Source organism: Orcinus orca, chromosome 8, assembly GCF_937001465.1.
Source record: "Orcinus orca chromosome 8, mOrcOrc1.1, whole genome shotgun sequence".
Taxonomy (NCBI): Eukaryota; Metazoa; Chordata; class Mammalia; order Artiodactyla; family Delphinidae; genus Orcinus; species Orcinus orca.
This window is the reverse complement of record NC_064566.1, coordinates 15,733,247-15,757,126: the sequence shown is the minus strand read 5'-3', so window position 1 is coordinate 15,757,126 and position 23,880 is coordinate 15,733,247. Positions and strand designations below refer to the sequence as shown.

At 44.1% G+C, this 23,880-nt stretch overlaps 1 protein-coding gene across 5 annotated transcripts in view; it reads left to right on the top strand.

Annotated features, from left to right (window-relative positions):
• Positions 1 to 23,097, top strand: part of EXT2 (exostosin glycosyltransferase 2) — a 129,711-nt gene extending 106,614 nt beyond the window's left edge. For 3 of the 5 annotated variants that reach the window (XM_049714202.1, XM_004264030.4, XM_049714201.1), the window contains 4 exons: positions 10,289 to 10,432; positions 12,088 to 12,216; positions 15,982 to 16,064; positions 22,371 to 23,097. In XM_049714202.1, the coding sequence (XP_049570159.1) occupies positions 10,289 to 10,432; positions 12,088 to 12,216; positions 15,982 to 16,064; positions 22,371 to 22,509 (495 nt within the window). In that variant the 3' untranslated portion in view covers positions 22,510 to 23,097. Of the gene's footprint in view, positions 1 to 10,288; positions 10,433 to 11,968; positions 12,217 to 15,981; positions 16,065 to 22,370 lie in introns of those variants that run through there. The other 2 variants (XM_049714203.1, XM_049714204.1) reach the window with 2 other exon arrangements.
• Positions 23,098 to 23,880: the final 783 nt, after the last annotated feature.

Below are 23,880 nucleotides of genomic sequence, written 5' to 3'. Positions count from 1 at the left end.
CTAATTCACATCGGTGGCGTAGATCTGGGGCTGGATTGACAAACCCTGCTCTTTAGCTCGGTCCATTCAGACAGGATTGTGTTTGCCTGGTCTACTGCTCTGTGCCTAGTGTGTGCTCAGTCAGTATTTACTGATTGAGTGCACGTAATGTGGTTGGATATGGAATTTTTTTATATATAATTTCTATGAGTGAAATTAGAAGGAGTTTTTCAAAGTTTAAATGATTCTGTATTTTGTATTCAGTGGGAGAACTCTGGTTTTCTCCTTGCTGGCCTGCTTAAACAGAGAGCAAAGAGTACAATTTTGTACTGATAATTTACCTGGTTGGGGGCAATAGGGATCTCAGCCCTAACTTTGTAATTTAACTTCCTTTTCCTTTATCCTCTTAAAATGAAATCCATGAAGCTTTTTCCTTATTCTCTGCTTTCCCATCCCCGACTTAACTCTTTTTTTGTACTTTTTCCTGCATCCTTGCTTTCTTTCATCTCTAGCTTTCTATGCATATGTCATTAGGTTTTCTCAGTGGTAAGCTCCTTAGTAACAAGATATATCCTTTATTTTTGTATTCACTCTTTGAAGTATAAGACAGTCCCTAGAAAATAGTTGGGGGCAACTGATTTTTGACCAGAGGTGCAAACGCAATACAGTGGAGGAAAGACAGCTCTGTTAATGAATGGTTCTAGACAAATTGGACATCCAGAGGCAAAAATTTAACCTTGACCTAAACCTCACACCTTACAGAAAAATTAACTGGAAGTGAATCATGGGCTTAAACATATGAAACGTAAAACTATGAAACTTTCAGGAAAAAAGCTTAAGGAGAAAACTCTTCAGGATCTAGGGCTAGACAAAGAGAAGCATGATTCATAAAAGGAAAAGTTGATAAATTGGACCTCATCAACATTTAAAACTTATGCTCTGGGGCTTCCCTGGTGGCGCAGCGGTTGAGAGTCCGCCTGCCGATGCAGGGGACGTGGGTTCGTGCCCCGGTCCGGGAGGATCCCACATGCCGCAGAGCGGCTGGGCCTGTGAGCCATAGCCGCTGAGCCTGTGCGTCCAGAGCCTGTGCTCTGCAACAGGAGAGACCACAACATACTGCATACTGCAAAAAAAACTTATGCTCTGTGAAAGGCCTTGTGAAGAGGATTAAAAGACAAGCTGCAGACTGAGGGAAACTATTTGCAAACAACGTATCCAACAAAGGAGGAGCACCTAGGATATATAACTCTCAAAACTCAACAGCAAAAGACAATCCAATTAGAACATGCGCAAAGGACAGGAGCAGTTATTTCACTGAAGAGTATATACAGATGGCGAAAAGCACGTGAAAAGATGTTTGACATCATTAACCATTAAAGATTAAAACTGGAATTACATACACCTATCAGAATGGCTAAAATTTTTTTAAAAATTGTCACACCACCAAACGCTGGTGAAGATGCAGAGAAACTGGATCTCTCATACATTACTGGTAGGAATGTAAACTGGTACAGCCACTCTGGAAAAACAGTTTGGGCCATTTCTTATAAAACTAAGCACGCAACTACCACACGACACAGCAGTTGCACTCGGGCATTTATTCCAGAGGCAGTAAAATTTCTGCCGACGCAAAAACCTGTATGCAAATGTTCGTAGAGCTTTGTTTGTAGTGCCAGGAAATGAATTAGCCCAGATATCCTTTAGGGGGCGAATGGTTAAACAAACTGGTCCATCCACACCATGGAATATTACTCAACAATGAAAAGGACCAAACTGTTGATATACAGAGCAATTTAGATGAATCTCTGGGGAATTATGCTGTGTGGGAAAAAGCTAATCCCGAAAGGTTACGTATTGTATGATTCCACTGATACATAGCCTTCTTGAAATTACGAAATTGTAGAAATAGAGAACAGATTAGCAGTTGTCAGAAGGTACCTGGATGGGGAGGGTCTATAAAAGGTCAGCAGGAGGGACCCTCATGCTGATGGAAATGCTCTGAAGCTTGACTGTGTCAGTGTGAGTATCATGTTGTTACGTCACACTATAGTTTTGCAAGATGTTACCATTGGGAGGAACTGGGTAAAGAGTACACAGGCTCCCTCTGCATTCTTTCTTACAACTACTTTTGAATCTACAGTTATCTCAAAATAAAATGTTTAGTTAAAAAATAGTGGGAGCTCAGAAAGTATCTAAGAGTTGAATGTGTAAATGAATTAATAAATAGGAACACCCAAATCTCTCCATCCCTAGACTGTGACTTAAGCTTGCTGTTGGGTTGCCTTTCTAGAACTTGATAGCAGGATCAATATTTTTTTAATAAATTTATTTATTTATTTATTTATTTATTTATTTATTTATAGCTGCGTTGGGTCTTCATTGCTGCGTGCGGACCTTCTCTAGTTGCGGCGAGTGGGGGCTACTCTTCCTTGCAGTGCATGGGCTTCTCATTGTGGTGGCTTCTCTTGTTGCGGAACACAGGCTCTAGGCACGTGGGCTTCAGTAGTTGTGGCCCCCCGGCTCTAGAGCGCAGCACGGGCTTAGCAGGATTGCTCCGTGGCATGTGGGATCTTCCCGGACCAGGGCTCGAACCCATGTCCCCTGCACTGGCAGGCGGATTCTTAACCACTGTGCCACCAGGGAAGTCCAGGGTTAATATTTTTAAGATAGGTGGAATCTCTGGATATTTAAAGAAATGTTATTGAGGGCATCATCTGTTTTTTGTCTTTTTTTGCATCATCTGTTTTGATAGTTTGGACTTTATTCCAGTTTTTGCCTTCTGTTGTAGGCCATCCCAAATCTTTTTTTTGAAGTAGATGGGATACAAATAAATAAGTGATTTAAAAAGAGTTCCTCTGCTTCTTGATTTTCCACCAAGAGCTTATGGAGTTTAAGCACACATATAGGGCACTCCGATTAATTAACTCATTAAAGAATCGTTTTGGAACCACATTTATGCTTCAGAGCCAGCCAGGATTGCAGTTTGTGGTCAATGCCATTTCCTCCCTTTGCACAGTAAGAAAACAAACCTGGCCAGTTCTGCAGTAGCATCTGTGAGTGACAGGGCAGAGCAGTGACGTGAAGTAAGAAGAGTGACTTCCTCCCTGCTGGGCAGAACTGATATCTTTGGTCTCCAGTCAGTCAAATCAAGGCTCACCAAGATCAAGTTGAAATTTTGAAGGCTCAGTAATGGTTATTTATAAAAGCTGAAGTCTCCGTTTCCACCTCGTGAGGATTTAAAGGGAATAGCCATTTGCCTTATGATCACTATGCTTCTTTTAACTTCATTAAACAATCCCCTGGGACCAGACTTAGAAACAGTATCACCCCCACTGGAGTTGAGGTTATGGAAATAAAAATGATTTCACGTTTAGCGGGTCTTAAGGAGCACGAAATTAGAAAGCCCGTGACCTGATCCTGACCCATCTCTGCCTCCTCCCATCCCCTCAAACTCACGTCTCTCCTTCCCTTCTTTATTATCTCTCAGGAGATTCATTGCCTCATGAAAAATAGTAGTTGAGTTTAATCTTTTGTTCAGCTGCTTTTTGCTTGTCCTTCCTTCCCTGCCCCAGAGCCTCCCGGATTACAAGGTTCCAGTAGGCCCTCGGTGTCCTAAGTGGCGTCTCACTCGTTTGCCACACAGCTGATGAGACTTCCTTCTTTTAACGGTGCGAGCACGTGGCTTTCTCTGCTAAATGGAAACCACGTTCATGAAGAGCCTTCGGCTTTCAGAAGATGGATGCTGAGGGGAGCAAAAGGTTTTGTCGTTTTCCCCGCTGCCTCTCGCTCCCCCATTCTGTTCCCCACCTCGGTCATTCGCATGTGTGTAGGACCCTTAACCATCTCTGCCAGCAACTGCACACAGCTGAGAACACTGACACTGAGTATGACTTTAAACCCCGTCATCTGACCTCTTTGTTTGACAAGTGAGGGCCTGAGTGTGGGGAGAGGAAGTGCTTTTTAGAATCAGGAGAGCGGGAAATCTCAGGACTTCGTGAGCAGAGGCTGGACGGGGAGTTAGGCATGACCTAGCAGTGTGACCTCTGGACAGCGCTTCTCGTCCAGCCTTCAGTTTTCCCATCTGTCCAGTGAGGGGACTGAACCAAATGATCTCCGCCTTCCAAGTGACCCCTGAGTCGGCGTGGGCAGCGGTGCGCAGCTCACACTGCCGGAGCGTGAGTCTCTTCTTAACCATCCACCGAAGGCCTGTGGTTCTGCCGTCTGGTGAGATGGCAGATGTCTTAGAGCCACCTCTTCAGTGGTGTCTTCCTAACAGTGGTACCCGCGAAAGGTTTAACGCACATGCTCCTCTACCAGCTGTGGCCAATCCTGGTCTGTCTCCCTACCTTCATCACGGCCCCAGGCCTGAAGAGAGGACTTGAGAGGAGTGGCAGTCATGTGCCCCAGCGCCAGGGCACTAACCTCCAGCCAGACTGGGGCAAACAGGATCACTGCCAAAACCCCAGGAGCCTTCCCATGATGGGGCTTTTCCTGTCTGGCTAATTTTAAGCAGAACCCCACCTTGGGTTGGAAAGGTCTCTGGGGCAGACTGAAGTGATGTAACAGGTAAATCTTAATACATAATGCAGCGTGTACATGTATTTGTCAAAACCAGTCAGCGTTAGGGCGCTCCAGAGGACAACGTTGGGCTCCCTTGCTCTAGATGCCCAGCGTTAGCATTTAACTGTGTCCCAGGCATGGGTAAAAGCTCTTTGGCTTTTTGCAAAGCGCCCCCTTGACAAAAACTACCAACCACCATTGTAATTAAAAGCATGAGCTGAAAATGGAGCCAATCAGTCCCTCCATTCCACTTCATTTCAGGAAATTCCAAATATAAAAGGTGAGCTTTGTTCCCAGAGGGCTGAGAGTGAATCCGATAACTGGCTTCTCTGTGGAAACCAGCTAGAAATTGGACCTCAGCCAGCTCCCCCTTTCCCATCTGGGCAGCATGCAAGACAGTCCTGACGGAAAGGACGGCCACTAATCCAAAGGTGTCTGCAAGCTGGGTTCCTTGCAACTCTGCCACGACTGACCCTCGCATGTGGCCACAGGGCTTGGGCTGGGTCATAGCGTTCTGTTCCACTTGGATGGTTAGGGATCAACAAAACCTAGGGGGCATGTGCAAGGAGAGAAACGAACCCTGGCCCAGTCTGGGTACCTTGCGTCCATGTTCTGCCCCCTCTCCACCACCCCCACACCCCCTTTTCCCTCACCACTTCTTAGTCCATCTCTTGATTCATGAATCCTGATACATGTGGCATCCCTCTCACCCAGTAGCAATATCCCTGTGGGAACTATGCCTTTGAAAGTGTGATGACTGTAGCAGCCACTTCAGAGAGTTCCTTTCCTCCTGGAGCTAGCCCATGATCTCCTAATCGGACATCCCAGATGGGCGCCACCTGTTGTTTCACCTTCTCCCTCCCCCACCCCACCCCCAGTCTGTTTCCTGAATCTGACTGTGGTTAGCACACACCCTGAGTTTAATATGCGCTCTCTAAGCTGGCTTAGAATATAGTGCATTATCCTCTTTTCAGGAACATTTATTGGGTACCCGTACGGGTGTGGCATTTTAAACAAAGTGAAATAATGCAGGCCGGCAACTGATCACAGTTGCTGAATTAGTTTCCTTGGAAATAGGTCAGTGAGGAAGAAGATGTAAGAATTTAGGCCTAAAAGTTCATTAGAGGTCATTTAATCCAGCCCCTCCTTTTGCAGAGGGCAGAATGGAAGCAGGGCACCTTGAGTAGGTCTGGGGCACAACTCATCAGTGGCAGAGCCAGGCCTGGATATACGTTAACCTTGTCCCCAGTGTACTTTCTATAAGCAGTAATCAAGGCTGGCCGCTGTGCCTTTTAAAAAAAGGTAGAAGCTCTTAGTTTCATCCTCTAGTAATGGGAAGCCACAAAAGACCTCAGGAAGCTTAAAAAAGAAAAAAAAAAGGGTAGATAGAAAACTGAAAATAGAGAAGTGAGCACAGCTGGGAGTCCAGAGAGGAGGATATTTCCATAATCCAGGTAAGAGGTGGTTGGGACCAAGATTATAAAAATTAGAAGGGAAGGAAATAGTTAGGATGGTATTAGGTTATTACAGTTTCTGTTTGAATAGTGATGTAGAATAGGCCCCAAATGTAAGGACTATTCAAATGATCGCTAAGCCCCTAACCGAGGCGTGGAGTTTGTTATAACAGACGTAGGCCTCTGTCTTAAAAGATGTGTGCAATTAAAAATAGATGACACTAAAAAAAAAAAAAAAAAAATAGATGACACTATACATGGAGGACTTCAGTAGTATAGGCAAACAATTGAATGATGGCGTTGTGACTTGAACATAGCTCTGGGAGCACTGTTACTAGAACTATAGGCATATAATGTGAAGTTTCAAATTCCTGCACTACAGTATATAAAGGCATCTGTTAGTAATGACCAAAGGCTGACCCCAGAGCATTTCCCTGAAGTAAAAAGAAAAAAGTTGAATTAGAGTGGGAGATGGGTAGCGAGGAGGGAAGGGGAGGGGTCGAAGTCGAGTTCTTGCTCTTCTGGCTGGGAAAATGCTTTACTATATACATAATCGACTTCGTACTACACCGGGGCTCGGCTAGCGAAGGCCCATCCCCTTCTGCTCCACTCCGTTTTGATCCTGCAGTCAGCTGCAGAGTTATAGATGAAGTGACAAGGATGGTATCCTGATTGCATCCAGCTGCCTGGAGTAAGTCAAGGGCAGAGAGGCCCCGCCTGAGGAACAGCTCTCACTGAAGGCTCCAAAGGCATCTGAGATTCGGGACACCTCTGATGCTTTCAGAGCAGCGCAGTTCAGCGTTCTGTGACCCAGTGTTACCAAATTAAGTGTCTCCGGAGAGGAGTCTGGTAAGTGGCTTCAGCTAACAGGAAGAGGACTGAAATCTCAACAGCCTTTGACCCTAAAACTGATCCAGTGTTATTATTATTGCTGCAGATGGGGGCTTGAAAAGAACCCCTTGGGAAAGTGATTTGACCTTCCTTTGCGCGGATTAGAGAACTGTGTTGACTCAAATACAGGGAGGGGGAATGCAGCTTCCATCCAGCAGAGGTGCCAACTGAACGGATGCCCCCATCCGCCCCCCCTCTCCTCCACCTTGCCCATCACTGGTGTTGAGTGCAGTTACTTGCGCTTGGAGCCCTTCAGAAATCTCTTTAATTCCATTGAGATGGATTGGTGGTTGTGGTCCTGGTGTGACTTGAACAGGCAGGTGCTTGGTGCCAAGCAAAGGAACCTGGCTGTGCGCTTGGTGGGGTGTGTTCAGGCCCACAGGCCAGACAGAAGTTACGGCCCACAGCCTATGTTGTTGCTCTGGGCTCTATAAAACTGTAATAGTATCATATTATTTTAATCTGCTGAAATACAAACCCCAGAGTAGAGAACACAGCAGCAGCATTAAACATCTGAGGAAATGTTTGACATGGATTCATTTGTCTACAGCTATTATGATGATGCCTGTGGCCGATTAACTCTGTTGGTTACAACATGGTGTTAACGAGGCCAAGGTTGTGGGTTGGAGAGGCCTGTTAGGTGAGCTGGTTCCGCACGAAGGAAACCTCTTTTCACAGCTCCAGACCACGTTCAAGACCCTGGTCAGACAGCCCATGAAAGCATGTAGATGATCACAAGGCCTGGGCAAGAGAGTGTAATGACTCAGCAAATGTCCCTTTACCCGCTGCTGGAAAAGCAATTTAAAACGTGCTTTAGTGATGGTGAGTTGCTACTGTGCTCTTCTCACACAAAGGCTATCACATTATTATGAATGGTAACCGGTGATTGGTACTGTTGCAGGCTTCCTTTCTGAATTAAGAAGTATACTAGCTCTGGCTGTGAAGGAGAGAGGAAGGATCTTTGGTTCCCTTCTTTGTGCACGGAATGCTCTCATGTGCCGGCCCTGTGCTTTGTGCTTGGGAGGCCGCAGTGAGTAAGACAGAGTCTCTGCCTCATGGAGCTTAAACTCTATGGGAGGAAAAGGGATAGTGAGTAGACAGTAAATAACCAGTGCAATTTCAAGAAATGGAAGTTTGGTGAAGAAAAGCATGGGGTGAGGGGGCGTGATGAAGAATGGCTGGTTGGGGGACGGCATTTACCTTGGATGGGAAGGTCTGGAAAGACCTCTCAGAGTAGGTGACATTTAAGCAGAGACCTGACTGATGAGCACGAACCAGCCTTTTGAAGAGCTGGGGGAACATTCCATCGAAGAAATAGCAGGTGCAGGGGGCTTGAGGTCTAGTCTACTCACAGTTAAAGAACAGGGAAGCCAGTGAATTGTGGGAGAATGTGGTACGAGAGAGATTGGAGAGTAGGAAGGCCGTTTAGAACATGCTAAGGAGTTTCGTTATTATTCTTCGTCAATAGGAAACCATTTTTTGTTTTTTAAAGATTTTTGTGGGGGGGGATGTTATGGATTGAACATATCTAAAACAGGTATGTCGAAATCCTAACCCTTAGTAACCTTATTTGGAAATAGGGTCTTTTCAGAGGTAATTAAGTTAAAATGAGATCATTAGGGTAGGCCCTAACTCAGTTTGACTGGAATCTTTATAAAAAGGTGAAATTTGGGCACAGAGACACACAGAGAGGGAAGAAGACTATGTGAAGACAGAGGTTTGGAGCAACGCATCTACAGGCCAAGGAATGCCAGAGATTGACAGCCAACCCCCAGGTGCTGGGAAGAGGCAAGGAAGGCTCCTTCCCCTGGGTGCGATGGCCCTGCCAGCATCTTGATTTTGGATTTCTAGATTTCTAGCCACTCAGTTTGTGTTACTTTTTACAGTAGCCCTAGCAAACTAAAAAAGGGGGAGTATTAGTATACTGGCTCTGCCTTTGGGAAAGCAATGAAGCATCCTTCCTGGACTCAGTGACACTGGGGTGTTGGGTAAATATATAATGAGAAAATACATAATGAAAAAACATATAAATTAATAGGATGGAGCCCACTGATTGAATGACCCTGTATAGAATACCCCACTGTTCTTTTAAGAATGGTCCTTTTAGTGATGCTCTGTAAATGATGGTTTGGAGGGGCAAGAGTGGAAGCCAAGAAATAAGTTGGAAGTCTGTTACAGTAATCCAGTAACCTGCATTAATCTAGTAATGAGTAATGATGGTGGTTTGAGCTAGAGAGAGTGGTAGTAGAAATGGTAAGAGGGAGGCAGAAGTAAAGCCAGTAGGACTTGGTAATGGACTGGATGTGGGGAAAGAGGGAGAGGAAGGAATAAAGGCTGACTCTTAGCTTTTGGCTTGAGCAGTTGGATTAGATGATGTATTGAGATGGAAAAGGCTGAGAGAGAATGGCTTTTCTGAGGATATGGAATCAAGAGCTATGCTTCGGACATGTTAAGTTTGAGGTGCCTGTTGTTTATCCAGTTGACGATATTAAGTAAGTAGTTGGTAGTCTCAGAAATGTTCCGGGCCAGACATACCTTTAGAGGTCATCAGCGTAGAGACAGTATTTAGTGATTGAAACTAGACGTTACTTAGAGGGGAGAGTTGAAAGAAGAGAATAGGGGCCAGGAGTAGGCCCTCTGGAACCCTGCTGTTTAGAGGCCTGGTCAAGGATGAGGATTCGTGGTGCTGAGAAGCGGCACCAGGACAGCTGGTAAATTGTCAGTATTCACTAATGGTTAATGGTTTAAAGGTTAAACTCAGTTGTACGGAAATACATGGGGAGAGGTATTGGAAGTGCCCCATCCCTCATATACCAAATTCTGTTTAACAAAGCTATATCTAAGAACCTTTCCAAATCTAAGAACCTTTCCAAATGCGGAAATCAAGTTTTTGTTTTCAGTTTGTTACAGATTATAGAATCAGACAAATTCTGTATACTTGAGGCTTCCAAAAGGTCATTAAAATGTCTTTGTGCTCCAGATAGATTTTTTTTTGTTTTTTAGAAACAGAGACTTTGTAAGTTTTCACAATGATCAAAATTTGTTATAAATCAGCGTTCCATTTAGTCTTCATTTGTGTGTTCATTAAGAGTGGAACCTGTTTCATTAATCACATGTTAAGAGATTACCTACCTTGGCCCAATTCAGGAAGCTATTATTCTACATTACTCGAAATTTCCAAGCAAGCACGGGGAAGTTTTGGAGGAAATTAGAATCACATCTATCTTTGAATATTGGCAGAAGAACTAGCATCTGTTGGATCAGATATCTTCAGAAGCCTATTCTGCTCTTAGTATGTGAGGATTTGAATGTGGGGACTCTGTCGATACTGTTTAAAGAACTGAGCACTGTGCTTGGTTGTTGTCTGAACTGGGGGTTGATTGCTGGTGTGTTTCTGTCCTCAGGTCTGGCGAGAATTTCCTGACCGGTTGGTGGGTTACCCAGGTCGCCTGCATCTCTGGGACCATGAGATGAGTAAGTGGAAGTATGAGTCTGAGTGGACCAATGAGGTGTCCATGGTGCTCACGGGGGCAGCTTTTTATCACAAGGTAAGTCGGGGGCAGACTTGGGGCAAGTGGGGCTGAGTTGACATACCAAGAGTGTGATACTCGCTTTATTTGGCCCAACTTAATTTTCACGAGTTTTGGAAAAATGTTCTACTTTAGATGTTTTTTTCGAGTTTGCCTCTTTGATTTACTAATTCACACGTACAGACAGTTGTAAATATTCTCATTAGCCTGCTTTTTGCATGCATTATATTGTGAGCTTTTTTCTTATATCATTAACATTTCTTCATAAACAACTTCTTAACATAATTGCTAATATACCATTATATTAATATTCCATAAGTCATGTATAACTGTTTATCATTTAGGTTGTATCTGACTTTTGTATCTAATATATTATTTTGTATCTAATATATTTAGGTTGTATCTGATTTTTTTGCTAGATAATGCTTTATATCAAATGCTTAAACAATGACCAGTATCCGTTTTCATACCCATTTGTACTTAGGATCATTATGATAGATTCCTAGAAGAAGAATTATGAACATTTGGGGGAGGTTTTGATATATATATATTTGTTGGTTGTTTTCAATATAGTTTGTGCCAATTTATATTCTTCCCAGCAAAATACAAAAGTATCTTACCATACCCTCCCTTGCATGAAAAACATTTTTAAAAAAATCAGACTTAGCTATTTTGATAAGTGAAAGTGGATCTTATTGATTTCACTTTGATTTGATAACTATTGAGGTTGAAATTCCTTTTGTGTATATTTTAGCCTTTTGTATTTCTTCTCTTAGAATTGTCACTATGTTTTTGACTCTTTTTTTTATTAAAGGGAGAGATTGAAGGGTATGCATTGGACTTTAGAATATTCTGTTTGATGGTGGAATCTCCCTGGGAGTGTGTGGCTTAATTAAACAGTAATAACTTGTCAATTGTCAGCAGTGGCATAAGGAACTGATGTCAGGAAAAAGATCTGTGCAGCTCAGCACAGTTAATTTGACTTCGCTGTGTTTATATTGATTGCGTGTTGTTATCTCAGCACTGCTGCCCTCATATTTTTCAGGGCTCTAGATCCAGAAATGAGTTTTTGTTCTCAGCAAAGAATAAATAAACAAATAAGGTTTATAATTCTTGGGGTTTGTGGTAGACTGATAAATACCTTTTTTTAGCCCACAAATTTCTGTACTATTTCATACATATAGGTTATGTAGTTTCAGAATTGCCTCATTTTGTTTCACTTTAAAAAGGACATGTCTGCAATGTCAATCCACCATTAATATATCTGTTTCTATCTGCAGTCTATAGAAAGAATATGGAAAACAGGGTTGAACACTGTGACTCGGGGGAAGGATTTAGTGAAGATCAGTATGTAGTGTGTTTCTGAACAATATTTATTAAACATATGATATATTAATCAGTCCAGAGGGCCTACATCTTACAAGGGCTTCACACCATACGGTACACACCTCTGTTTACTATAAGTGATTTTTTAAAGAATGACAGTGTTAAAGACACTTGGTCACCTGACCAAAAACCATTCTAATACTTCCTTTGCCCTTTCTGTTGATCCAGGCTTGTGACTAATCTTACGAGAGAAAGCTTGTCCCCCTGCCATGGCTCAGTTGCCCTTTGTGTATCAACCACAGGGAACTGCTATTTGAATGTGTCTCCTTTTCTGTCTCACCTGGCAGTATTTTAATTACCTGTATACCTACAAGATGCCTGGGGACATCAAGAACTGGGTGGATGCTCATATGAACTGTGAAGATATTGCCATGAATTTCCTGGTGGCTAACGTCACGGGGAAAGCTGTTATCAAGGTAGGAGGCATCCTTGGCCGGCTCTGCCCCTGACTTACTTTGCGACCTGGGCCATGCTTCTGGTTCTCTGAGTCTCAGAAGTTTTCATAACTGTAAATGAAGCCTTGGAATAGATGAACTTTAAGCTTCCTTTTAGCTTTAAGATTCTATGATTGATGCTGTCATATTGTGGAATTGAAGCTAGGCTTTGATGATTTAAACATATGTTTTATACGTTTTTTTTTTCTTTTTGTTTTCACATCTTTATTGAAGTATAATTGCTTTACAATGTTGTGTTAGTTTCTGCTGTACAACAAAGTGAATCAGCTGTATGTATACCTATATCCCCATATCCCCTCCCTCTTGAGCCTCCCTCCCACCCTCCCTATCCCACCCCTCTAGGGGGTCACAAAGCATCGAGTTGATCTCCCTGTGCTATGCAGCAGCTTCCCACTAGCTATCTATTTTACATTTGGTACTGTATATATGTCAGTGCTACTCTCTCACTTCATCCCAGTTTCGCCTTCCCCTCTGGTGTCCTCAAGTCCGTTCTGTACGTCTGTGTCTTTATTCCTGCCCTGCTACTAGGTTCATCCGTATCATTTCTTTTAGATTCCATATATATGCATTAGCATCCGGTATTTTTTTTTTCTTTCTGACTTACTTCACTAGGTATGACAGACTATAGGTCCATCCACCTCACTACAAATAACTCAATTTCATTCCTTTCTATGGCTGAGTAATATTCCATTGTATATATGTGCCACATCATCTTTATCCATTCATCTGTCAATGAACATTTAGGTTGCTTCCATGTCCTGGCTATTGAAAATAGGGCTGCAGTGAACATTGTGGTACCTGTACCTTTTTGAATTATGGTTTTCTCAGGGTATATGCCCAGTAGTGGGATTGCTGGGTGGTATGGTAGTTCTGTTTTCAGTTTTTTAAGGAGCCTCCATACTGTTCTCCACAGTGACTGTATCAATTTACATTCCCACCAACAGTGCAGGAGGGTCCCCTTTTCTCCACACCCTCTCCAGCATTTACTGTTTCTAGATCTTTTGATGATGGCCATTCTGACTGGCATGAGGTGATACCTCATTGTGGTTTTGATTTGCATTTCACTGATGATTAGTGATGTTGAGCATCTTTTCATGTGTTTGTTGGCTGTCTGTATGTCTTCTTTGGAGGAATGTCTATTTGGTCTTCTGCCCATTTTTGGATTGGGTTGTTTGTTTTTTTGATATTGAGCTGCATGAACTGCTTGTATATTTTAGAGATTAATCCTTTGTCCGTTGCTTTGTTTGGAAATATTTTCTTCTATTCTGAGGGATGTCTTTTCATCTTGTTTATGGTTTCCTTTGCTTTGCAAAAGCTTTTAAGTTTCATTAGGTCCTATTTGTTTATTTTTGTTTTTATTTCCATTTCTCTAGGAGGTGGGTCAAAAAGGATCTTGCTGTGATTTATGTCATAGAGTGTTCTACCTATGTTAATCCATTTTGAGTGTTTGTTTTTTTTTTTTTTTTTTTTTTTGGTTGTGATGGGTCCTCGCCTCTGTGCGAGGGCTTTCTCTAGTTGTGGCAAGCAGGGGCCACTCTTCATCGCAGTGCGCGGGCCTCCCACTATCGCGGCCTCTCCTGTTGTGGAACACAGGCTCCAGACGCGCAGGCCAGCAGTTGTGGCTCACGGGCCTAGTTGCTCCGCGGCATGTGGGATCTTCCCAGACCAGGGCTCGAACCCGTGTCCCCTGCACTAGCAGGCAGACTCTCAACCACTGTGCCACCAGGGAAGGCCCATTTTGAGTTTATTTTTGTGTGTGGTGTTAGGGAGTGTTCTGATTTCATTCTTTTACATGTAGCTGTCCAGTTTTCCCAGCACCACTTATTGAAGAGGATGTCTTTTCTCCATTGTATATTCTTGCCCCCTTTGTCAAAGATAATGTGACCATATGTGCGTGGGTTTGTCTCTGGGCTTTCTATCCTGTTCCATTGATCTATATTTCTGTTTTTGTTCCAGTACCATACTGTCTTGATTACTGTAGCTTTGTAGTATAGTCTGAATATACAATTTTGTTGTTTTTTTTTAGTTATAGTTTTTAACCTCCAGTATCAGAGATAAAGGCTGTGGTGGTCAATCTACAAATCATGTTTTTTAAAAAATATAATTTTATTCTCAAACGTGACTTGGAATCTAGTTCTTTTCGTTAAAGAATGCAGTTTACATCTTTCTTAAGGTAGCTGATTTTTTTTAATAGACGCTGAGAAGATAGCACACTTTGTACAATTATAACTGTAGTTGTCCTAAACATTATTTTAAGATAGCGATTACCAGTTTGTAACAGTACCTTTCCTGTAACATATTAAAAGCTGAGATCACATGGGGATCTTTGTATGTGTAATAGATGTCTGTTCCTGAAATGTAGATCTTGCTCAAATCAGATCCCTAGGAATGCAGGGAGAGTACACTTCTGTGTAACAGTGGAATCGTCTTGACCTTTCTTTCCTTCTGGATTAGAATTCCATATGTGAAAATGGGCAGTGCTTCTAGGCCAGATTCCTGTACTGGAAGCTTATGTTGGACGCATGGTATGGCATCCCCAAATGATTCCTCATGCTATTAATTGATGAGACAAGCTAGATTAAACCAAAGTGACTAAGGAAAGAGGAAAAGTCACTGTGTGTTCAGACTTGACCCAATCTTACCCTACCCCCCAGCTCTCTAAATTACTCAGTGAACAGCTCACTGCAGGGAAAATTAAAGAATATAAATTGCAAAACTACTTTTAAAGGAACTCCCCTTATTTCCAAATTTGCTTTTTTGTTTGTTTGTTTTTTGCGGTACGTGGGCCTCTCACTGCTGTGGCCTCTCCCGTTGTGGAGCACAGCCTCCAGACACGCAGGCCCAGCGGCCATGGCTCACGGGCCCAGCCGCTCCACGGCATGTGGGATCCTCCCGGACCGGGGCACGAACCCGTGTCCCCTGCATCGGCAGGCAGACTCCCAACCACTGCGCCACCAGGGAAGCCCCCAATTTGCTTTTTGACATGCTTCAAGATGTTCTTAGCTGTGCCTGCATACTCTGGACGGTAATTCCTCGGGTCTGTATGCTTCTTAGCCTGGTCTTAGTTATCTAGCTTTCTTCCCCTCCCATCCCTCTACTGGTTACTTACCTTCACTAGGTTAGGATAGCAGCCTCCCCTGAGTTTGCTAAAAAAAAATTAGAAGTTTAACGTATGGGAGGGTGGTGGGGAGAGTCAGGGAAAAGGATTCAGAGGGCAAAGGACCACTGCATTTTTTTCCCTGACTCAACGGGATTGCAAAATAACCTGGCATGTTCAAGAGCATGGTGCTGCTCATAGCATTTGCCATTAGCTGCAAGAAGGAGAACGAGCGCCTATTGGAACTAAGGTTATGGTGAAAGTTATGGGAAGCTGTATTTCATCGCCCTTATGGCTGCAAGAACAAATGGTGTTTATACAAGGACCTTGGCAGTGAGAAAACAGTCATTAAACAGGAATTAAGGAGCTTGTCATCACCACTTCTTTGCAGTTACAGAAGGCAAAAGCCCTCCAAGCCTTTTTTATTGGGCCCTTGTGAGTTCTGCTGTTGGCCGAGCCAGACAGAACTGAATGGAGGAATAGTGAGGCATGTGTGTGTGCATGTGTGCCTGCAGTGGGAGTGGGCATCTCAGCGTATAGAACGGAAGTGTGCGGAGAGTGGTGTCACGAGCGTGATTTTATTGTCCTTGGCACTGACAGCCAAGTATATTTTTGTGCTCTTCTGGCAGGTAACACCACGAAAGAAATTCAAGTGTCCTGAGTGCACGGCCATCGATGGGCTTTCGCTAGACCAGACACACATGGTGGAGAGGTGAGTGAGCCTCTAACCAAAAGTCTGCCCTGGTCTCTGATCCCCATTTCCTGCCTTGGGCCTGTTTATGGGACTTCGTTGCAGATATAAGGACAGCAGCTGGTAGCCATAGTCACCTCCTTTTGCACGTGGGAATTGGGTTAGTTCAAGCCCAGGTCACCCAAAGAATTAATTTGGAATGCTACTCACTCAATTTGTAATGGTTGGAAGGATCTTAAAAATATAGCCGGCCTTAAGCTCCGGAAGCCAGATTCTCCGTGTGGACTAGGCAGTTAACTATCCACAGTCATTCGAGTGGAAGCGAGTTAATTCCAAAGAAATACGGGATTGTTTTCCAGGGTGATAGCTCCATGTTACAGTGGAAGTTTGATTGGAAAGAATTAAACTAAACCCACTAGAGACAAATTACCTTTGCTGACACAACTGAAACACCTACCTACCAAGAACAGAATTGAAAGCACAGCTCTTTACATTACAGAGGGAGAAGCAGGGCAGCTCTGAGATACTCCCTTTATATTGATTCAGTTGGTCAGTAAGCACACCTTTGTGTGGACGTGATACAGGGCCTTGCAGGTGAGTATAAAAGGAGTGGGAGAGGTCTGTCTTCCCTTAAGACCTTTATAGTCTTAGAGTAGACCTAATAGTTCTCACTTGTATCCCAAAGGTCCCCAAGCTTCCAGTCTCCTGAATCAAACCGAATTCTTCCAAAAGGCAACCCTTACACGAGACAGCAAGCTCTGACAGCCAGTAACACTGTTGTCAAGGGACCAGCATGCATTCAGAGAATGTCATGAGAAAGACATTAGAATGAGATATCGAGTTCAAGTTTCCACAGGTCCCATACGCATCTGCTTGCGGCATTCATTTCTGAAATCTATCAGCCACATCAAAGTCCTTCGAGCCTGGAGGATGGTTTTGTACAGCGAGTTGTTTCACTTGGCCTGGATTCTTCTATAATGTTTTACTCCTTCTTACTCTTACTTCTTACTCTTACTCTCTAAATAATCTCTTTATCTCTTTCATATATAAATGTCTTACCCAAATGACATGACTTTTACCAACCATCAATATGAAATAACATATTATTGTGATTTTGGAAATATCTGTCACTGGTCCCAAGTATTACCCAGTCAAGGACAGTGACATCAACTGTCATAGCTCATTTGGAAGAGACCCCAGTTATAGTTCTATTAGAGCACATGAACTTGGTACTTAAACCTACCCCCATTCTGTGTTGGGAAGAATTTCATAGCATAAAGCAATTAGTTATTGATTGGACCGAGTTAAAATGGTGGGGTTATAGGGTCCAAGAAAGGAATTGTATGGAGAAAAGTTGACCTAATAATGCCCCTTAAAGTTCATGCTAAAGCTAAACAACTCCTCTGTAACACCACTGAGATCATAACAAATGCAGTGTGAAAGATTTAAGTTAGATATAATTATTATTAAACACTGAAGAAAGTAACTATGGGAAATGTGGAAGCTTCCTCGTGGGAGGAGGCTTTTGAAAATAGAATAGGCAACTGCCCAGATGTTGGTAGGGTCGATTTTATCAGAGTTTATAATTAACAATAACAGGTACACACACGTGTGTGTATATATATTTAATACGTGTGTGTGTGTGTAAAACTTAATCCAGAGCTATATGTGGTAAGTGTCATAAGGAAGGCTCAAAATGTCATACCTGACCACAGGAAAGAGAAGTGACTTCTTGCTAGGTCAGTTATTAGGAATAATTTTGTAAGAGGTGGCACTTGAAGTGAGCCTTCAAAGGTCACTAGGATTCCAACCGATGCAACTCTGGGCAAGAAGAGGAGATCCTCGGCAGGGAAACTGGATGGTCCAAGGTACATTTGGCAAGCAGTCAAGATATCCAGTTTGGCCAGAACGTAGCCTTGTGGCCCATTAGTGCCGAACTGCAGAGAGCCCTGGGTGCCCAATTAAGGAGCTGAGCTTTTTTCTCCAGGCTCTGGTAAGCCATAGTAGGTTTTTGAATAGGAAGTAGCTTGATCAAAGTGTTGTTTTGAGGCTGATTTGGAAGTGGTACATAGAACGGAATGAAGGTGAAGAGACAGAAGAAAGAAGAACAGTTAGAAGGCTCGAACTAAGTTGAGTGTGGAGAAGAAGGGATGAATTAAAGTGCAAGGGATTTTTTCCCCCCAAAGGAGAAGAGCTGGCTCTTGATTTCCAACTGGATAGGTATGGGGAGGTTATGGAGAAGCAGTTGATCAAGACAGTCAGGAAGAATGGTAGTACCTTTAACAGTGTAAATAATATAATTAGGAGGGATGCCAGTTATGGGAGGGAAGGGGATGAATGTTGGACCTCACAGTATAACTAATGAGGCCAGGAGATTTAATCATGTGTGAAGTTGGAGAGCAATCAGGCGGGTGAGTTTTGGGTCTTGCCCTCTGTCTATGCAGGTGTAGATACAGGGCAAGCAGTTGGAAATAATGGAACTAGAACTTTAGAAAAAAGATTAAAACAAAGGTGGAGATCTGGAAGACATCTGTCCAGAGATGGCAGCTGACTGAAGAAAAGCCAAGGGCAGAATCTTGAGAAATTCGGACACTTAGGAGACAGAAAGAGTAACTGAAAAGAGAGAAGCAGCCACTGGCGAGGCCAGGAGAGAGCCAGCGTCTCCGGTGCTCGGCAGCAGGGAGGAGCAAGGAACATGCAGACTGGGAAGTGGTCTTGGAATTAAAACGGTCATTGGTGACTTTGGGAAAAATGATGTCGTAGGTTGATGGGGCTATAGAGTGTGAACTAGTAGTGAGGAAGTAGAGTCAGTGAATGTAGGCTCCCCTTTTGAGAAATGTGATAGGGAACAGAAGGAAATCAATCTTGAAATTAATTAGAAACTGAGAGCAAAACTATTCGGATGAATGACTGAATTACTAAATAAGGCACTTAGATGGGGAGGGAGGAAGACGTGATTTCAGCCCTGTTGGGTAGACCAAGAGATGGAGTTACAACTACAGAACTGTTCATTTGTTTTCTTTTTTTAAATAGTTGCCTTTGCAGAACCCACATTTTTGCACAAAACAGTGAAAGGAGTTAACCACTCTGCATGTTTTGACCTTGTGTTGAGATTTGTGGTTCAGTAAGCTTGTTGTTTATCCTTATATTTGGGGTCTGGGATCAGAAACCTCAGTCGTGGAGGAGAATGGCTTTTACTGCCCAGCATCCATTTCCAGGACCTGCCATTAGTTCTTTAAGAAGCAGAAGAATTTGTGATTGTTCATCTTGGCCAATAGCTTTACCCAGGTCAACACGGTACAGCAGACAGACGGTGTTGGTTTAAGAAACAAACATTGTGTTTTGATTCAGGCCAGGCTTTGTTCAGTTTACGGATTAGCCACTTACTAGCTGTCCAACTTGAGGAAATTGACTTACCTTATCCTGAATTTCCAACCTTTTCATTTCTTAAAATAGATACATTCACTATCTATCATGTTGCATTCAGGGGTTCAACAGATGTTTACTGAGCATCTTTGTACCAAACAGTGCGTTATATGCTGGAGATGAAAGGAGTAATAATACATGAAAGCCTGTAGCGCGGGGCCTGGCGAGGTTCGTTCGCTTTCCAATTTCCCCGACGCTGATCCTGAAGGCTCCTGGTTACTTTAGGTAATTGTATGTTTGAAAGGAAAACTGAAAACTGTTAGTCCTTTCTCCCCCAGACACTTCCAACGCTTTGGAGATAGACGTTGGCAGTTCTTAACCTGTCTGTACTTGATTAGAAAACCAACCCAGGGGAACAGTTACTGACATGGTAGCTGGACCCCTGACAGAACAACTCAGGTGGGCCACCAGCGATCAGCCAAACTCTTAATCTACCCTAACCTGTCGCCCAGCCCAGATCCCCTGCGTGAAAATAAAGTAGGAAACACAGTCAACACCCGTCAGGAGAGCTAAGGACCTTTACCATTCAGCATGAGCAGCCATTTCTCCAGGGCAGGCTGTGTGGAGAGAAAGAAGGACTCACTAACCTGGGTTAGCCGGGCAGCTGTCAACAAGTCGAGCTGGCCTGAGCCCCAGTGGCCTCTTGCCTGTGCCCCGGCCCTGTTGGCAGATCTGGTTACAGAGGAGACATTGTCCTCAGTGCTCTCCAGGGGACCCTAGGGCCCCTGTCCGCTGCCAAGAGCCATGATCCTTCTTTAGTACGTGCTCGCTGGTGCCTCTGCTGGGCACGGCTGGGCTTTGCTGGCCAGCGTCTACAAGCAGAATAACTGGAAACTAGAAGAACTGGTACATGTTTATAGGCAGAACAACTGTCAAAAGTAAGACCTCGGGGAAATTTGACTTAGTCTGCCACTGCCTTGACCTCATGATTTGAGGAGAGAAAGGCTGTTGTCCAGTGCTTGCTTCATACCATTTTGTTAAAACCCCTCGGTCTTTTCCCCAGTCTCCTGTCAATTTGGTACCTGGGACTACGACCTCCCGAGTCTCAAAAGACTGCCAACAGGAGGGAAACTCAGTGACCTGTGGGTTATTGTAGAGTCTGATAGAAAGAGCAAGGGCTCTATTGCCAGCGCGAGACTGGGTTTGAAACCCAGCTCCACCACTTTCCAGCTCGGGGTCCTTGGGCAGTCCCTTAGCCTCTCTTAGCCTGAATTTCTCAAGCCATAACAGGAAGCTACTATACACAAATCCTTGGGCATACGGACGGGGATATTTAAAGGAACCATTGGGATCATGTATGTAAATTAGCTGGCACGTCATGGGTGCTCAACGGTTGTTAATTTCCAGCTCCTCCCTTTAGACCCTAGAATTATGTTAATAAATAAATGTGTATCATCTCATAATGAAGACTTTAGCCTCAGCAGCCAGAATACCTGGGTTTGGTTCTGCCTCTTACTAGTTATTTGGCCTGTGGTCCTGTCTCTTAGCCTCTTTGTAATGCTTCTCTGTCTTCCCGGTGTACAGTGGGAAGGATAGTAGACCTGCCTCACAGGGTTGTTGTGAGGGTGAAGTGAGTTACTGATACATGTCAAGCACTTGTAACACAGCCTGGAGCATAGAATAAATGTTAATTGCTGTTGATTTGTGGTCATGGACACAGTGATCTTATTAGCTGGAAGAGCTCAAAATGAAATAGTAACACGTTTTGACCAAGAGAAGCAGCAAGAGAAAAGAATTGATAGTACCTGGCCTCTTTACTTATTGGGTTCTTGCTAAAGCTCAAAGGACTCAAGTAAAAGCTATTGATTAAAATAAGTTGAAACAAGGCTTACAGTATCTCTGAGGACAGAAGAGCCTTCTTGTCTGTGTCTTGGAATTCAGCCCCTACCTGGTAACCCGTTCTTAGGTGCCATGGGCCTGACTGAGGAGAGAGAATACTGACCTCTCTGAAATCCATCCTTGAGGGCCCCTTAGCTCCAAAAGTGGTTTTTACGGGCTTGTTGTCCCCCTCGGGTCTGATGCTGAAGTGTCATTAGCCAGCTGTCACACTCAGCTGGCCTGATTGACCAGAACCATTTTCTGCCAGCGTGTCTGACCTGCTCCCCTCTGAGGAGGCTGCTTACCAGGCTGGGGGCAGTGTCGGGGGGGGGGCTGTGTGTGCTGAACTGCCTCCTCCCCCAGCGTGCTAAGTTGCTTGTTGCTTTGTTGCTGCCGGTTCTAACACAGGAGTGGCTAAAATTGTGAAAGCTGTCGTGTGTGAACTTCAGCTTTCATGGAAGAGTTTATGGAAGTTGACCCATAATTCCCAGAGATTGCCACTCACAGGCCCACAGTAGATGTGGGTTGACTGACTGAAGTGTTTGTCCTTTGCAGTTGAGGTTCAGTGCCCCATTGCCTCCTTCCGCCTTCCATCGCTCCATGTGTACGGTCTTCCCTTCTCCCTTTTAAACTTGAGTGGGCTGAAGCTCAGATCCAAGTGCCTTTTGCCTTTCCACCCTCCGTCTTCTCTTCAGCTGGCAGGGATGGGGTTAAGGATTGTTGGCAGCTAATCCACCTTGGTTTGAGGCCCGCTTCTACGGAGCTGGAAGAATGACTGGAATTTGAGGGGGAGGGGAAAAGATATTCTGACCTCTGCAGGCCCCTGGCCTCCAAACAGCATCCCTGGTTCCCTTTCTCCCGACGAACTAGTAGTTGAAGTACCCCCAGATCACGTCCTTTATCCACGCCCTCCCAACCATGTTAAGAACCTGGGAGCGTGCTGGGGGTCCTTGCATTTCTCTTGTAGATGTTGAAGACTATGTATTGGTATTCTGCTCTCATCTCTCAGCCTCTCGAACGGTTTCTCTTTTCCCCACCCCCTGTCCCTCTCATCTGCTCCACTGCCCTCCCCAAACCCCACAGGTCTGAGTGCATCAACAAGTTTGCTTCTGTCTTTGGGACAATGCCTCTTAAGGTGGTGGAGCACCGAGCCGACCCCGTCCTGTACAAGGACGACTTTCCTGAGAAACTGAAGAGCTTCCCCAACATCGGCAGCTTATGAAATGTGCTGCTGGTGGAGGTCTGAACACTAATCCCGGGTGGAGGAAGAGAACACGTCCCCCCAGCACTCTGATGCCCAGATTCCAGAGTGGGAGATTGGCACATCCCTGCCCAGCCTGCTTACCCGAGAGCAAGAGCCCAGGGGGGACATCTGAGTACCTCGTGCAACCTCTGATGCTCTCGATGGGTTCTCTCTGAAAACTCCAGATGGAAGCCTTGGGCAGGCTCCAGGGGTAAGGCCAGCTCAGGCGTCCTTTGTTTGTAGCTCAATACAAGGTCTAAGAGGACACTTCACTGGCTGTAAGACAGCTGAGAAACCTCCAGCCCATTTCAGATTTGGGGCATCAGGTAAGAGCTACCTGTTTCTCACTTTTCATTACTTCAGATCAGTGAGTTCTTCAGAGGAGAAGCCATGCCCAGAATTTGGTGCAAAATGCAAACATCTTAGTGGCATTTGATGCCTTGGGACAATGGGGCGCTGGCCTCGTCCAGAGAAGAGCACCGGCTGCCGAGATGGGACCTATAAGTTCCATGAACTGTCTCTCTTTGGTTTGGCTTTTTGATATGATTAAAATTATTTTTTATTCCATTTCCTACTATGTCTTAAATATTGGTTATGGAACTCTGTTTCTTTTTGTGTGTACTTAACTCTATCTTCTGGCCTCAACTCCAGTCTCCTCCTCATGTCTGGGAAGATACGTAGCCAGGAGGAGTGTCCAGTGCCATGTACATCCAGCAGAGGAAGAGCCCCAGACTACAAGCACTCTTAGAGGAGATGTGTCCCCAAACCTCCAAAGGACTCTGTATGCTTCCTGATTAGGTCTAGATATTCTCCAGGAAAAACGGAAGGCCTCTCACAGCCATACACTGAGTCGCTCTGCTGGTACCATGTTGTAAAAGTTGAGGCAGTTGTGACCCTCACCCCAAGGGGATGCCAAAATTTCCCTCATTCTCTTGGTATAAACCTAACATTAGCCAGAGAGGTTCTGGCTAACGTTAAATGCTGCTATAACAACTGTTTTGCAATAGTTGCTGGTGTATTTAAATCATTACATTTCAGCATTTAGTAATACTGCACATGTGTGAATTATACCTCTTTAAGCCCAGTTGATGGACAAATCTACCCTGGCAAATGTTAGACGTTATGGATTCGAAACAGATTTATCTGTGGCTCTGATATTAAAATTAGCCACAGTTTGGGCTTTAGCCATAACATATGTCCCCAGAACACAAAATACATAATAATTTGCTTGGAATATGGGTATAATTACTGAAACCTAGTTGTGTGCCAGTCCAAGTCACTAAACCACCACGCATTGTTCCGTCGAGTGACATGAAGGTGAGCTGTTCTCCTGCTGTAGTTTTCGAACTT